This window comes from Amphibalanus amphitrite, unplaced genomic scaffold (assembly GCF_019059575.1).
Source record: "Amphibalanus amphitrite isolate SeventyFive unplaced genomic scaffold, NRLGWU_Aamphi_draft 000717F_arrow, whole genome shotgun sequence".
In the NCBI taxonomy this organism is placed as follows: Eukaryota; Metazoa; Arthropoda; class Thecostraca; order Balanomorpha; family Balanidae; genus Amphibalanus; species Amphibalanus amphitrite.
In genome coordinates, this window is record NW_024882211.1 from 71,145 (window position 1) to 87,960 (window position 16,816).

General features: G+C 52.8%; 1 protein-coding gene across 1 annotated transcript in view; it reads left to right on the plus strand.

Moving 5' to 3' along the window:
* The window catches only part of LOC122365134 (fibrillin-1-like), a 248,808-nt gene that overhangs the window by 51,625 nt on the left and 180,367 nt on the right, over window positions 1–16,816 (plus strand). Inside the window, exon 6 of the mRNA XM_043336109.1 lies at window positions 5,515–5,571. Within this exon, the coding sequence (XP_043192044.1) occupies window positions 5,515–5,571 (57 nt within the window). The remainder of the gene's footprint in view (window positions 1–5,514; window positions 5,572–16,816) is intronic.

Sequence of the window (16,816 nt, forward strand, 5' to 3'; positions counted from 1 at the left end):
TCATACCGTTCGAAAGCTCCTGTAGTCAGCGGGAATCGAACTCGGGTTTCCCCGGTGATAGTCCACGGTTCTAACCACTATCGAGTTCTATCGAGTCTGCCTCGATAGTGGAGTGGTTAGAACCGTGGACTATCACCGGGGAAACCCGAGTTCGATTCCCGCTGACTACAGGAGCTTTCGAACGGTATGACGCGTACGGCGCAACGCCACCAACATCCAGGTCCTTCCAAGGGCCAAAGAACACCTGACGACGGCCGGAGAAGTAACTGGCCGAAACGTTGTGAAACTAACATCTCAACTCAAGACGGGGACGAAAGTCCGACAACTAACATCAGTGATGGTAAAAGACGCTTTGCGAACACAGCTGCAAGGCCTTTTATTTCGAAAAGCTAAGCAAATACGGTGTTATCGAAACCAATAACACTTTCAAAGCGCTCGAACAATGCGAAAACTAGCACAACCAAACGCTGATGACCAACGAAAATTGTACCTATTACCTCTAAGAAAAGAAACAGAAAAAAGAAACAAAAACAAACTCCTTGAAAAAAGAATGCCACGCCTGTCGCAGGTGCAGGCGTTTTAGCATCGGGGGCGTTTTTTATCGGGGGGCGTTTTATCATCCTCGAAGGGAGGGCCTCTTAAAAAATGCAGTGTTTTAACGTCACAATCTTTATGGTTTATGAGACATTTGCAGCGCACCAGAACATGGTCTATTCTGAAGCTAACATGTGACAAATTTCGATGAGATAAGATTGCATTTGATAGCCATTGTTTTTCAGATATATAAGGGTGATAAAGATGCATATATCTGGCAAGTAAAGGGGCAAAAAACAGAAACAGGCTTACCAAAAGTCGCTGCGACGCACCTGATACCTCAGGTTTCGTGAGTTGTTGTTTCAAGAGGGCTTCTGCTTTACAAGAACATTAAAAAATAAATAACATTATTGGTTTGGTAAAAAAGCGATGGGGCCTCTTACCGACCCTGGGCGTCTTACACGGATCTCCCCTACTGTCATTTAAATCTAAATGTCCTTTGACAAAGCAATTGACCTTTAAGATATGCACTGTTATTAACTCGAAACAGATTATTTTGGCGGTTTATGTGTCTTTAATCAAGTGGTTGCCTTTTGCTGAGAACAAGGCATACACGCCGCATATCACCACCAATACCGCAACACAGCTTAGATTTCAAAGTTGGCATTAATTCTTACCCGTTTTGACAAAGAAGGGAGCTGTCCTCATCACGCTTTTTCGATGCACGTTTGCCAGCTAAGTGACTTGTTCTCTCTCAAATTGTGTTGGTGGGTAAGGTAGTAGGTATGTACCAACTGATTTCAGAGGATCGTATCAGCTTGGAAGAGCTCGCCCTTAAACTGCAGAGCAGTTGGCCGGGCAACTAGGGGAGACCGGGGTTATTTGGGCCAGTTTTTACTTTAACCCGCGCCGGGCCGGTGCTCTGAGATTCCGCGCCGGGCCGGGGGTGTCTGAACACCCCCTTCTAACTCGGCTCCTGGGCCACGTAGCGACACGCTGTAAGCGGCAATCGAAAGAACGTCCAAAATGAGGACGAAAACATGTCGGTCATTTTTTGGGTCAGGTCAAAGGTCAGGTCACCAGAGGTCACCAAAGGTAAAATGTTGACTATTTCAACATTTTGGAAACTGCCAACAGCTATCTCGGGAACGGATAGAGCTACAGCGCCGCGGAAAAGCGCATTTGATAGCACATTTACAGACCTTTCTGAGTAATGTTCTCAGATTTGATCTCAGGTCAATGGTTTAGCCTCCAGAGGGCAAAAACTCCGAAAATAGCCGTTTTTACGAAAAGCGTTTTTTTTAGCAATAACTTCTGCCTCAAAAGAGCTATGACATTACTTTTGCCAGCATCGTGTTTCTCTCGTCGAGACGCGTCGAATGAACTATAATTTGACCTTGAAAGGTTAACCTGAAAATTTGACCTCAGGTCAAGGTCATGACCTGACCGGAAAAGGTCATGTTGCATATAAGTCGATCCGCAACGTCGAGCCTAACACATCTAAGGCGTTCTCAGCGCTCTAGCACGCCTCCATCAGAAGTTATTAGCAAAAAACTGTTAGATTCTGCTCGTGATCTGAGATGACCTCGGGGACATAATGAGGGGTCACAGTTGCCATTTTCCGGTTCAATGTGTCAATTTTACCTACATCGCGATGTTTGAGAGTGTCTAGAATAGCGCTTGTGCAAAACAGACGCTTTTCAACTTTCTCCCATTGACTTATAATGGAGAGGCCGCAAAATTGACCTGACCTTAGGTCACCGATATCAAAATTCTGAGATATACATTTTATAGATAATGTTGTTCTAATTAATCGCTGAAAGTTTCAAGGCAATCGATCAATCGGTGTAGCTATGATGAGCATTCTTATTTTTCTGAGGTGAGGTCACTTGGCGTGACCTGGTGACCTGACCTAAGGAGACCTGGGTCTGAAATTTTCACAACATGTGCGGAAAAGATGCACGAACAGGTGTGCCAGAACGGGCGTGAACAGGTGTGCCGCAATTTTTGAGATATCTGCGAAAAACCGCAGTGGGGTGTTCAAACACCCCCGGCCCGGCGCGGGTTAAGCGTCATAACTTCGGTATAACTATTGAGTATACATATCATTATTTGTTGGCTATTAACCGAGAGCTTATTTCTGTATATTTTAAAGAAGACTTAGTATAAGAGAGATGGTAGTATCGTCTTGGTGTCATTTCTGATCAAAGCGACCATCCTCCAATGTCCCAACTTACCCCGCAGGCGGGGTGAGTCGGGCCAGGGGTTGGGGCAAGTCGGTGCACTAGGAAAAACAGTTTATCTAAACACATTTTTGTTCATGTTTCACATGAGCAGTCATCGCTTATCCATGCGGGCATGTTTATCAACATTTAATGACAAAACGCAAACGTTTGCAGTACTCCTGCGGCAAACAAAAACGCACACACGCAAAATGTGTATGTATGACCAGCTTTAGGTGCTTTTACAAAATGCACCAACCTCACTCATTCGCTCTCCGAGTAACAGTTTTGACGGATGAAGATTCTGCTGCCCCCTGTGCATAGCGTATGTTCCCAATATTCACACTGCAAGCATTTCTCTCTCGGCTTGCTTTTGACAAATGTAGGAGGGCTCCTTCTCCTGTGCCGCCGCCTATTGCCCGGGCGGCTATATATGTTGGCAATGAATGAACTTCCGCCAATGAATGGACTGCCGCTCCGAGACCGACTGAGTCAGAGTCGGAAGTGGAACTCTGCCGCTGCGAGCGCCCGCGGCTACAGCTCACGCGCCGTGGGCTATTTGCCGTGCTCTGCGGCGACGGCTGTGGCAGTGATGGCGGCTGCTGATTGGCTGGCGCTGCGACGCCAGGGCAGCCGCCGATTGGGTTTTCTCCTGGAACCTTCTCGGACGAAAGGTCGTCTGAAGGTCATTGTCATTGACGGGGGGATTCGGTCTGGAGCGGGGGGCTAGGCTTGGAATTGGGACTTGAACTGAACTTTGACTTTGGCTTCGAACTGGTCTTGCTTGCCAATACAATGTGACTAATGTTTTGCATAAAGTCTATCACGGCCATGTCTACACAAACATGCCCAACTTGCCCCACATCAACCTGGCCCAACTAACCCGAAGCGCCATTTTTATTTTGGAACCACGTGACCAATTCACAATGATTTGGCGAAGAACGGTTGAGAGTGTACTCATAGTCATAGCCAAAATGTCCGCAGGTCTCTCAGGCGTAGCGAATTTGCAATGTTTCCACTATCAATGACACTAGAAGAGAATATTTTCAAAGCAAGAAAATCACTTTTGGTACCTGAAAACACATTTTTAGCGATTATTAACCCTCGCCCATGTAGGGGGGGGGGGGTTGGTGCACCCCCTGAGGTTTTTCTTAGCTACACGCCGAACCGTTTCAGATAGCCTGCTCAAATTTTCAGTACCCTATGGGGCATCCTTTGCGGAACTTTTGGTATTTTTTTTTTGTCAAGGTCATGTCAGGTCACGGAGTTATGACGTCATAAAGGGAACAACCTCCGGCCAGATTTACGCTAAATTGGAGATTGCTTCACATTGGTATAAATGCCGACTGACCTGACACACTGATGGATTGTTTTAGAATCATAACTGGCTGATTTGACATTGGCACAATGTCCGTTGACCTTTTCAAGGTTACTAAAGGTCAAGATCAGATCAGTGACCTCGGTTGACCTGTAATGACTTCTTGCACTTGTATGCCTTTTCGGGGTATTTTGATGCCCTGAATTCGAATTTGCTATCCATTTCAGGCATCGTCGGTTGTTTCTTGTAGTTCATTTTGGGTCAGGGTCAGGTCAGTGACGTCACACGCCTGACGTGACCCAGTGCACAAATGACCTTGCAGACTTCCGATGCTCCCAACGCATCATTTTTAGAGTTATGACATCGAAATATACACCAAACGATAGAGAATTGATCAAGGATCACGATAGTGAAGGTTTCAAGTCGATATCTCTTACCGTTTTGCCGCAATCGGCGCGGAAATCTGAAAAAGTTAGATTTTTCCGAAAATTTGACCTTTGACCGGTCATAAGTAGGTCAAATGTTGACCTAGGACCAAAAAATATACCACCAATCGCGAGATCTCGCTGAGAGCAATCCGCTGGTCTTTTCCGCTAAGCTCTACGACGCTCCGTGTTCAAACGCCAGGGGTGTCGCACCAACCCCCCCCCCCCTGCATGGGCGAAGGTGGCAAAACACCGTTTACGGGCGAGGGTTAACAGTACTTACCTCAGGACGCGCCGACACCACGTTGACAAACAGACGGCGTTACTGTGCATGCGCAAAATAAGCTTGAACGCCAACTGCCGAGAAGTATTGGAAATATCCCTTCCGTCCCAACTTACCCCTGGCACCAACTAGCCCCGGTCTCCCCTACTGCGTCCCTCCCCTGTTAACCCGCGCCACGCTGGGCTATTCAGCCATACGCTCCCCGCTTGGGGGGGGGGGATATTCTGCATTTCTGGCAAACTTCCGAACGAATGGTCGCAAAAAGAAGCGGTAAACGGTACTAAAGAACTTTGAACAAAAAAGACCTTTGAAACGAAAAATATTTTGCCAAGTAGGTCAAAGGTCATATATTACTGAATGGCTCTGGGAAAGAAAAATGGAAACCAAGGTCTTTAAAAATCGTAGGCACCAGGCGTAGCCGAATGCCGGAGTTTTTTTTTTTTTTTTTTGAAGACCAATGTATCAATTTTCCAGAGTAAGCTCAGTAAGATGTTCAAGATATTTCCCATACGTAGTCGTTTAACGTTGTAGTCGTTGACCTGCAGTTCCTTGAAGTTCGTTCGTCGTTTAAGTTTGAGTTGAGGAGTGGTGCAGTTTTAATTTGAACCTTTGGGGGGAGGGGAGTGTGAATTTTATGACCGGCTGTATTTATGGTTTCATTGCTGGTGCCTCGACGTAGAGGCGATGGTGCGCGTTTCGCATTGACCATTGACATCAATTCTTTTTGCACAGGGACTCCACAGTGCCCGGATGGATTCACGATCAATCCAGAAAACCAACTATGCGATGGTATGTCATCGCGCAAGGATTCTTCCTTGAGTGGTTTGAGCCGTACAGGGTATCCGGAAAGTCCTGGCGTCATCTTTGAACGCCGTCTAACGCGCGCTGTGATTATTGGACCTTTGGCCAATCACCATAGGTATGACACCTCGTTGATCGCTCTGCTAGGGTCGTGTAAATATGACCTTGAAATCGTTTTCAGTGATATGTAGATGGGCGAGAATGCGACTTGTCGCGGAATACCTGCGCGCGGCGGCCGGGTGCGGCTTAAAGGGACCCTCCCACCTTCAAAAAAAGTTAATGAATTGGCATGAAAGTGATGTCGCTCGGTTCAGAAAGAGCAAAAACGAATACCTACACCAAATTTCACCGAAAAATATTCACCGGTTTTCAAGATATTACTCTTTTACTTTTGTTTCCTTTTTGGGAACTCCGCTGTTCCTAGCGACTTCATTTTGGAAGTGCGGTGTTTGCGGCAGATGTTGCGCGCAAATAGCATATATCCACCACTGCTTCACAAAGATGTTAGTATAAGGTTTTAAAATCGTTAGATCACCGCTGACGTCACAAATTCTAAGGGGGCATCCTAATGCATTAGCCCCTTAGAATCCGAAAACTGCAAGTTTGAAATTCCGTATCTCCGAATTAAAGCATATTTCGACGTTGTGAGTGCCCAAACCGGTATTTGCAGGCCATGGCCACCAATATGGCTATCTCAACTCAAAACTAATGTTAAGGTGGGATGGTCACTTTCAACGAGGCGCGAGATGCAACGCGATGAGGCATTTTTCGGCGAATGGTCGAGGAGGTAAAGTTTTATTCCGACTCGGGAATTCCTGAGAAAATTCTTGAGAAAAAATTCCTGAGAGAATTCCTATCCTCAGGCCGGTACGACCCGGTATGTCAAAACTGCCGAGAACGGAGCGGCATTTCAGCGCGGCAATCGAAGAAAATCCAGAGGTCTGATGGACAAAAATGTTCCATGATCTTCGTCGATGTCAAATTGTAGCCCCTGCGTGTACCGCCGGTCACCGCTAGGCGCGTTTACTTCCACCGGTCACCGCTAGATGCTGTGAACCGCGAGTTTCAGTTTTTCTAATAGATGTCGCTTTTACCAGTCTCGAAATTGCTAAAGCCTTTGATTAAGTTGTGCGCCCCCCTTTTTAACGTTCCGTTCGCTTAAACTGCTGTATTGTTTGGACAATTGTATTGGCAATGTGTATATTGAAAACCATATGTATTCGTTTATTACATTCGATGTTCTCGCCACATGTGTGCAATACTAGATAACTAAGTTCGTATGTAAAACTATATATGTCTCGATTTTGTGGCGAAATACAAGAGATATCTGTATATTACAGTGTTTCTACTGGCTACTCCAGCCAGATTGGTGACCCCGCGTTCTACGCACCATGGGATCGCTATCCCCTCGTGTTCCCAGTCACACCGACACTGGCCTGCACCCTGAGCTATCTCCTCCAGCTCTCTTTGTGTAGGAAGGAAGTGGCGGATGGTGTGTCTCCACGAGGATCCTTCTTTTGTGCTGAGTGTAACTGGATAACGCCGACTACTACTGCTGCACTACGATCCAGCTACTTCATCGGCTCACCTTACCGTCCGGCTACCTCTGCAGCTGCACCGCAGCACCTGCCGATCGCCGTGTCGCCGTCGCCGCCACCGATCTTCCCGACCATTGCTCTCGGCAGCCATGGACCAGAAGACCCAGCCTGCCGGCGCCGGTGCAGCCGCCGGCACCGGTGCAGCCGCCGGCGCCGGTGCAGCCGCCGCCGCCGCCTCGCATGCCGCTGCTGCTGCTGCTGCCGCTGCCGCCCAACCGGACTACCTCCGCGTGGCGACCGCGCCACGCAGCCACGTCGCGCCGCCGCGCTTCTTCGAGGAGGACCCCGTGATCTGGCTCGTCCAGCTCGACCTCTTCTTCTCTCAGGCAGCTGTGGACGATGAGCTCAGCCGCTTCCGGATCGCCGCTACTCTCCTTCCTGGCCACCTCCTGCGCGACTTCACCGACATCCTCCGCAACCCTCCTCAAGACCGACCTTACACCATCCTTTCCAACGCCATCCGTCAGCGGTTCGGCAAATCAGTCGAACAGCGTCTTCGCTGCCTGCTCTCTGGCCAACAACTCGGCGACAGGCGTCCTTCCCAATTCCTTCGGCATCTCCTGGACCTTGCTGAAGCTGAAAGCTCACAAGATTCCCCGCTCATCCGCCAGATCTTCCTCAATGCACTTCCGCCTCGGACTCAGCCCTTCCTCCAGTGCCTGCCGCCTGGGACGGACCTTGCGACCATCGCTAGCACTGCCGACCGACTCCTGGAGCTTCCGCAGCAGTCGGACGTCGCTGCACCTACCTCAGGCCTTCTCGCCGCGGTATCGACTTCTGCGCCTGCTGCAGCCTCACCTGCTGCTCCTGCAGGACCCTTCCACCTCCAAGACCTGATGAGCCAGCTGCTGACTGGTATCACGGCCCTCACAACATCAGTCGCCACCCTGGTGGACGAGACGCGCCGCCGAGAGAGGTCTGCATCCCGTGCCCCCGGCCGCGCTCGCCACCGTCCACCACGCGACCTGTCTGCTGCTGCCCGGTCACCCAGCCCTGCAACCAACACATCTACCGGCGCTGGTGCTTCCTACTGCTGGTACCACCACAAGTTCGGTACCAACGCGCGCTCATGTCAGTCACCGTGCTCGTGGTCTGCAACCGCAACTCAGACCTCGGGAAACCAGCAGTAGGACAGGTGACACAGACGTCTGCACCTGCCCTGCTCAACCCTGACGTCCCTCCAGCCAGCGGCCTTCTGAGACTCAAGGACAACAACACTGGTATCACCTTCCTCATCGACACTGGAGCCGAGTACAGTGTTCTTCCAGCGACACCCACCGATCGTGCTCGCGGAACCAACGGACTGGATCTGCAAGCAGCCAACAACAGCAGCATCCAGACCTATGGTCAGCGCATGCTCACGCTTTCTCTCGGACTCAGAAGAGATTTCAACTGGATCTTCATCATCGCGGACGTCTCCCATCCTCTCCTAGGAGCCGACTTCCTCTCCTCGTATGATCTCCTCGTCGACACTAAGAGAGGCCGTCTCATCGACCACCTAACTGAGTTGTCTTCACCTGCTTCCCACTCTTCAGTGCCATCCACCGGACTGACAGCCGTCGTCGGAACCGACAACCCAACATTCCTTAACCTCCTTCGAGAATTCCCCAGCCTCACCCAGCCGTCACATCACCCGGAGCCACAGCACTCAGTCCGACATCACATCGAGACTACCGGCCCTCCGGTCTTCTGCCGCCCACGCCGTCTGGATCCAGCTCGACTCGCCACTGCCAAGGCAGAGTTCCAGCGCCTTCTCAGTCTCGGAGTCATCCGACCCAGCAGCAGTCGGTATGCATCACCGCTGCACATGGTGCCCAAGTCGTCTGGAGATTGGAGACCCTGTGGTGATTACCGTGCACTTAACCGCATCACAGTGCCTGACCGGTACCCACTACCACATCTCCATGACTTCACTGCCTGCCTCGCTGGGACATCGATCTACTCTCGGCTCGACCTCGTCAGGGCCTTCAACCAGATACCGATGGCCCCAGAAGACATCGCCAAGACAGCGATCACAACGCCCTTCGGCGCCTTCGAGTTCCTCCGTATGCCGTACGGTCTCCGGAACTGCGCTCAGACCTTCCAAAGGTTCATGGATCACATCCTCCGTGGCCTGGACTTCGCCTTCGTCTATGTAGACGACATCCTCATCGCCAGCAGCAGCATCTCGGAACATCTCACACACCTCCGAGAGGTCTTCAGCCGTCTTTCCCGCAACGGTGTGCTCCTCAACCCATCGAAGTGCGCCTTCGGCATGGAAAGCATCTCCTACCTCGGCCACCAGATCTCCAGCGGGGGCATCACTCCTCTCGACGATCGAGTCAGTGCGATCAAGAACTTCGACCGTCCAGAGTCAAAGAAGAGCCTCAAGAAGTTCCTGGGGATGATCAACTTTTATCACCGCTTCATCCCACACGCTGCTGCTCTTCTGGCACCTCTCCACGGCCTGACTGCCTCAGACGACCGAGCTGCTTCAGTCACGTGGACCCCAGAGGCAGACGCCGCCTTCTCTGCAGCCAAAGCCGCCCTCGCTGACGTCACCCAGCTCGCTCATCCCGTCAAAGATGCAGCTCTGAGCCTCAGCACTGACGCCAGCAGCACGGCAGCCGGCGCCGTGCTCCACCAGCGAGTTGGTGGTTCTCTTCAGCCTCTCGCCTTCTTCTCGCGCAAGTTCACGCCCACCCAACGCCGCTACAGCACCTTTGGACGGGAATTGCTCGCCATGTACCTCGCCGTGCGACATTTCCTGCCCTATCTGGAAGGACGCGACTTCGAGATCCTCACGGACCACAAGCCGCTCGTCTTTGCTCTCAAGGCCAACGGCAACGCCAACCATTCTCTCCGTGAACAACGTCACATGGACCTGATTCTGCAGCACACCAGCAAGATCGGACATGTTCCTGGACACCTCAACCCGGTAGCTGACGCCATCTCACGGATCAGCTCAGTGTCTGCGCCGGCTTCTGCCGCAGCTACACCCTCACCCGGCCTTCTGAGCCTGGCCGACATCGCCCTACACCAAGCCAACGATCCTGACCTGCCGAAGCTGCAACAATCCTCATCTCTGGTCATCCGTGACTTCCCAGTCCCTGATCATCCGCATCTACGTCTCTGGTGCGACACCTCAACGGCCACACCTAGACCTGTAGTCCCAGCCAGACTCCGCCCTTCCATCATCAAGAGCTTCCACGACTTGTCTCATCCTGGCATCAACGCTACGCGTCATCTCATCTCATCGAGGTTCATCTGGCCCCACATCAACACGGACATCCGTGCCTTCGTCCGGAGCTGCCAGCACTGTCAGCGTGCCAAGATCCAGCGCCACACGAAGCCACCCATGGGCAGCTTCCAGCCACCTGACTCTCGCTTCCTGCACATCCATATCGACCTTGTCGGACCACTTCCTCCGTCCCATGGCAACTCCTACCTCCTGACTGTCGTCGACCGCTTCACCCGATGGCCCGAGGCAATTCCTCTGCCCACCATGGACGCCGTCACGGTGGCTCGGCATCTCGTCAGCGGCTGGATCGCCCGCTTCGGAGTACCCGAACTCATCACCACCGACAGAGGATCCCAGTTCGAGTCCCGCCTCTGGACAGAAGTCTCCAAGCTTCTCGGCACCTCTCGGATCCGGACCTGCGCCTACCACCCAGAAGCAAACGGGATGGTAGAGCGCTTCCACCGCCAACTGAAGTCAGCTCTGCGGACCGATGACGACGCCGTCTCCTGGTCGGACCGACTTCCTCTGGTGCTACTCGGAGTGCGCACGACCCTCAAGGAGGATCTCGGATGCACCGCTGCAGACCTAGTCTATGGTTGCAGTCTCCGACTTCCTGGTGACTTCCTTTCCCCCATGTCGTCGGACACTTCTTCTGATCCGGCTTCCCTAGCCTCTCGTCTCCGTGCCGCCATGTCGGAGCTCCGTCCAACTCCTCCTCGTCCTGGCTCCCGCCAAATCTTCATCTCTCAAGACATGCAAACCTGCTCCCACGTCTTCATCCGACGCGATTCGCATCGCTCTCCTTTCCAATATGTCTATGACGGTCCTTATCGTGTCCTATCCCGCGACCAGCACACCGTCACCATCGACCGTCTCGGGCGACGCGACACCGTCACCCTGGCTCGGTGTAAACCGGCCTTCACGGACAACATGCCTGCCGCAACGCCGCCTGCAGCACCGGACGTCCTGGTGAACGACACGCCTACTACAGCGACAGACAGCTCGGTGGACTGCCCGCCTGCTGCATCGCCTGCACCCAGCCGCTCAGGTGCCCCCGGCGGCTCTCGCCCGGCTCGCCGCGTGCCGCCGGGCCCGCCGCCTGCTTCGCCGCCCCCTCTCCGCCGTTCGTCGCGTACTCGCCGCCAAACTTCTTTTTATGGTGTTTAACTGAACCGTGGACGTTAACTAACCGTGGACCCCTAAATGAATGGTCCACGGTAAATGGCTGGTCCACGAGGTCCACGCTGGACAGACACATCGACACACCCGAGGGTCAAGGCGACTTTCCCTAAGGGTCAGTTCGCACTTCAACAGTACGGATCGCCCTCCAACAACGCCGCTGCCGTTCAAGCCAAACTGATAGAGGAGCTCAGCGGGCCAGATTACCGTGGCGAAATAACTTTAGGCCGCCTTACTCTCCTAACCCTAACCCTTGCCGGAGCTATTGGTTTTCTACATACGCGCCGGCCGAGGGGGGGGGGGGTACAACCCTCTCGCCGTTATGCCCCTAATAAAGCGAGAGCGTCGCGGAAAAACGAGCGTGTGCGCCGTTACAAGACACAGCGATTGGTATACGATTTTAAGGTCTCAGGTCAACCAAAAACCTCTGAGGTCAGGTCAAGTGGCCTAAGATACGGGCTCGGTGTTTGGAGAATACCTTCTCAAAAAATGATCACAGAGCCGCGATTTTGACAGCATCGTGTTTGCCTTGCTCAGACGCGTCGAATGGTATGCCTTTTGTTTACCTGAGGTCAAGTTAAAAGTCTGTGAGCTTGTGATTGTTGTGTTGTCGTCTCCGACGCCAACAGTCCTCAGACTTGCACGCTCCTTTATTGTGTCCGTCTCCGGTCACCGCGTCCAACACACTGACCGCCTCTCGGCGGCGACCCAGCACCGCGCCGGCCGCGCAGGGCCACGCCCCTGACATTCGGGGCCGCGCCATAAACCACGGGCGTCGCGGTTCCTACGCCCGCGGTCGGGCCCGCGCCACAAGGGTAGAGGAGCCACCGCATACGCCGCTATAACTAAACTACGCCACACTCCTCCCCCCTAAAGAAATTGCCCCTACAGGATGGTCCTCCTGAGTAACATTAACGGTACACTATCAAAACAACACAAAACGAGGCAACCACACATCATGTCAACGTGAACACTCTCGCTGCGCTGAGCAGTCACCGAACAGCAAACATGACAATGTCTCCAACGTTACCGCCGCTGCTGCGCTGCTGCTGCCGCTGCTATTGCTGGTGCCGCTACTGCCGCTGATGCCGCTCGTGGAGTGATGTCCCGTCTTCTTAACCACTTCCAAGGTATCCCCGTGGGAGCAGGTCACTGATCTTCCGGCAGCCCTCTGGGATCAGATGGACCCCATCTGGGAGGTATACCATGGGATACTGCCTCCAGGCTGTCATCATCCCGAGACTCGTAAAATGACAGCTGACTGCTCCGACACCACGGTGTCCCCCGCTTGGCATGTTCATTCCGTTTACTATTTACCGATGCTGACCCATCAGCCATCCCCTGAGGTGGTCGAGCGTCCTTCGTCCCAGCTCCTGTTATCTGGCGACCTCGCCTGCGGAAAATCCTGCTCGAGAAGGCTGGTTTCAACCGGTTGTGGTGCACATTCGTCATTCTTCCTCCTGGCCCTTGCACCTTGTGCACCACACTCTGCTCTCCGTACGATTTAACGATGGTGGCCGGCCCCTTGTATGGGAGGCCAAGCTTTGGCTTACCTCCCGCTGCCGCCGTAGGGTCTGTCACCCACACCTTGTCTCCCGCCTTGTAACCAGCAAGGTGCGCTTTCTTATCGCATCGTCCTTTCATCTTCCTGACTGCTTCTTCCGATTTGGTTCGAGCGTCCTGGAATGCCTTTTGCAGGGTTCGTGATCGGTCTTCCAAGAAACTTTGGACCTGCACCAGTGGTTCAGGTGGACGGAACTTTGCATCCGCGGGAAGACGGGCTTCCTGTCCATGGACCAGGAAATAAGGAGTGTATTGTGTTGTTTCGTGTTTCGATGAGTTGTACGCCATAGCCGCTGCTCTGACTTTTAAATCCCAGTCGGAGCCCTGTGGCTCGATAAACTTTGAGACGACGTCCTTGAGCGTCCTCATAAACCGCTCCACCATCCCATCGCTCTCTGGGTGGTACGGTGTTGTTCTTGTCTTTTTGATACCAAGCCTTCTGCATAGTTCCTGGAAAACGGCCGACTCAAACTGCCGCCCTTGGTCTGAATGAAGCCGCTCCGGAACTCCAAAGTCGTACACCCACAACAGCAGGCAGTCTGCCACCGTCTCAGCCTTTTGGTTTTGCATGGGGTAGACTTTAACCATTTTGGAAAAGTAATCCATTATTACCAGGGCGTAGCGGTTCCCTCTGCTAGAGCAGGGCATTTCAGTGATGTCCATTGCCACACGTTCGAACGGTCGGCTCACAAGTTCAGTTTGTAGCGGTGCTCTCGCTGTGGTAGACGACCGGTTCCTGCGCTGACACAATACGCAGGATTTGCAGTAGTCCCGGACCTCTCCGTACGCACCAGGCCAGTAGAACCTCTCCATCACTCGGTCTAGAGTCCTCCGGAAACCCATGTGGCCCGCTGTTTCATCATCATGCAGACTCTGAAGAACTTCTTCCTTCTTGCTCTGTGGGACCAGGATCCTGAAGCTGGTTTCTTCATTGTGTTTCCTCACGATGCCCAAAACATGGTCTCTGATTTCCAGGTTTTCAAAATTTCTGGCAAAAATCCGTCGCTTCCAAGCTCCTTTTGCCTTCGAATCAAACCGATGCACCTCGCCATCCTGCACCCATCGAATGACCTCAGACAGCACCTCGTCTTCTTCCTGGACCGTCCGCCAGTCTGTTTTCGCGAAGCCCTGTCCGCTGTTGGTAGACCTGGACATCTGGCTCGCCTGGTCCTCGGCTTCTCGACAGACGGCTGTCGTTCCGGTTTGGTGCTGACTCTGTTCTGACGTGTCATCTCCATTGCGATTCAGTGAATTTGGCACCTCACCGCTGTACTGTTCCTTCGCACCCGCGAACGGAACGGAATGGACCGGGGGCATGAGCGACCCTGCTGTTGACTGGACGTCAGGCGCCACCTCTTGCGTCACCTCGCCTCTTGCAGGTCTTCGTGAGAGTGCATCAGCGTTGCCGTGACTCTCGCCCGGTCTGATCTCGACCTCGAACTCATAGGAGCTGAGCTCGACTGCCCAGCGACCTCTTCTGCCGGTAGCGTCGTTTTCAATCACAATCGACTTTGGTAAATTTCTCAAAGGTTTGTGGTCTGTGCACACCGTAAACGGCGAGCCAACCAGATATTGGCGGAAGTGGCGTATCGACCACACAATTGCCCAAAGCTCCTTGTCGTAAGTTGGCCATCTTTTTTCCGACTTAGACAGCACTTTACTGGCGTAGGCGACCACATGATCCTCACCATCGACTGTCTCGGTGAGGACTGCGCCTATCGACGCGTTGCACGCATCGGTGTCCAGCCTGAATTTGCCTCGGAACGTGGGCAGTCGTAGCACCGGTGCGGAGGTCAGCACGTATTTCATCCTTTCAAAGGCGTTCAACAGCTCGGGTGACCAATCGAGCGGGCCCTTTCGCGCTGCAGCCTCTCGTAACAGTCTAGTTTCCTCGGAATACTCCTTGACGAACTTGCTGTAGTAGCCACACAAGCCCAGGAAGCTCAGCAGCTCATCAGCGTCTTGAGGTTGTGGCCACTGAGCCACCTTTTCCACGTTTCTCGGGTCTGGAAGTATTCCTCCCGACATGACCTTGTGTCCCAAGAAGGTCACTTCCTGCCTCCCCAGGAGACACTTGCTCGGCTTCAGCTTCATGCCAGCTCCGCGGATCCTGTTGAACATCTCAGTCAGTGTCTCGAGATGGCCCTTTTCAGTGCCGTTGAAGACAATGATGTCATCAATGTAGACCAGGCACGTTTTGTTGTCCATTCCTGCCAAAATGAGTTCCATGAGCTTCTGGAATGTTGGTCCAGCGTTTTTGAGGCCAAAGGCCATGACCTTGAAGTGATGAAGACCCTTGCCTGTTGTAAAAGCGGTCTTTTCTCTGTCCTCTGGAGCTATTTCGACTTGCCAGTATCCTGACGCCATGTCCAGCGAAGAAAAATATTTCGCTCCTGCCAGTGTGTCCAGTGCATCGTCCACTCGGGGAAGGGGATGGGACATCCCCTGAGTGACGCTGTTCACAGCTCGCAGATCCACACAAAATCGGTAGCTTCCATCTTTTTTCCTTACCATCACAATCGGTGAGCACCACGGACTGGTGCTTTCTTCTATGACGCCGTCTCTGAGCATCTCGACCTTTTGTTGTTCCACTTGATCTCGCAGCTTCAGTGGTATTCGGCGAGGCCTCTGCTTGATCGGAGCGGCATCTCCCGTCTTGATTTCATGTTGAGTGAGATGAGTCCTTCCGATATCATCGGCGCCCTTGCTGAATATGTCAGAGAACTCACGCACCAGCGCTTCTAGCTCTCGTTTACCTTCTTCTGACAAGTCACAATTCTCCAAATCCAGGCCTGGAACAGTCGTGACTGAAAGCTGTGCTGCATCGTTTGACGCATCTGCCTGCTCGCAGATATCGTACAAGTCCTTTTCTCCTTCCGAGATGGTGAACAACGTTCCTACGTCTGTGTGCTTCATGATTTTAGCCTCGGTCGTGCCGGTATTGACCACTTTGATCGGGATAACCCTATTGTCTCGGACGATCGCCACTGAGCGTGGCACCCATAGATGTTCCGCGTTCTTCTTCTCACATGGCTCCAAGACTCCCTGCAAGCTCTGGCCTGGGTCCATTTGCGACCCACCGTTCAAAGGTTCGACTTTTGCCAGTACGAACGCTTCTGAACGTGGAGGAATGATCGATGTCTGCAGAATGCGTACCCTTGATCTGCTCGGTTGGACTTCACTGTAAGACGGCAGCGGAATTCTCAATTTCCCAATGCGACACTCGCCTGCCTCATCGTCCAGAACCGAGCGATACCGACACGCGAAATCTCGCCCCAGTACCAGGTCTACAATGAGGCCTCGTGTCACCGCCACTTTGCAGGTGAATGTTTCCTCTTGGATCCTGAATCCAATCTGTCTACATCCCAGGATGTCAATGTGTTCTCCAGAAGCCCCGAGAACAGAGGAGGCTGACCGTTGATCCATCAACCGGTCGCCCTGCTCCTCCAATGAGTTGGCCAGCTCTTCATTGATCAGTGAGAAGTCCGCTCCAGAGTCCAATAAGGCCCAAATCTGCCTCCCTTCCAACATCACCTTGATCATTGCTGCCGTCTTCCGAGGCTCCTCGCTTTTCCCAGCTGCTTCCCGCCTCCCGGTCGCAGCTGCGCTTAGTTTTCCGACAGATGCTGGCTCTGACGGCTGAGCTCGGGTCGCTTCCGACAGGTAGCCATCC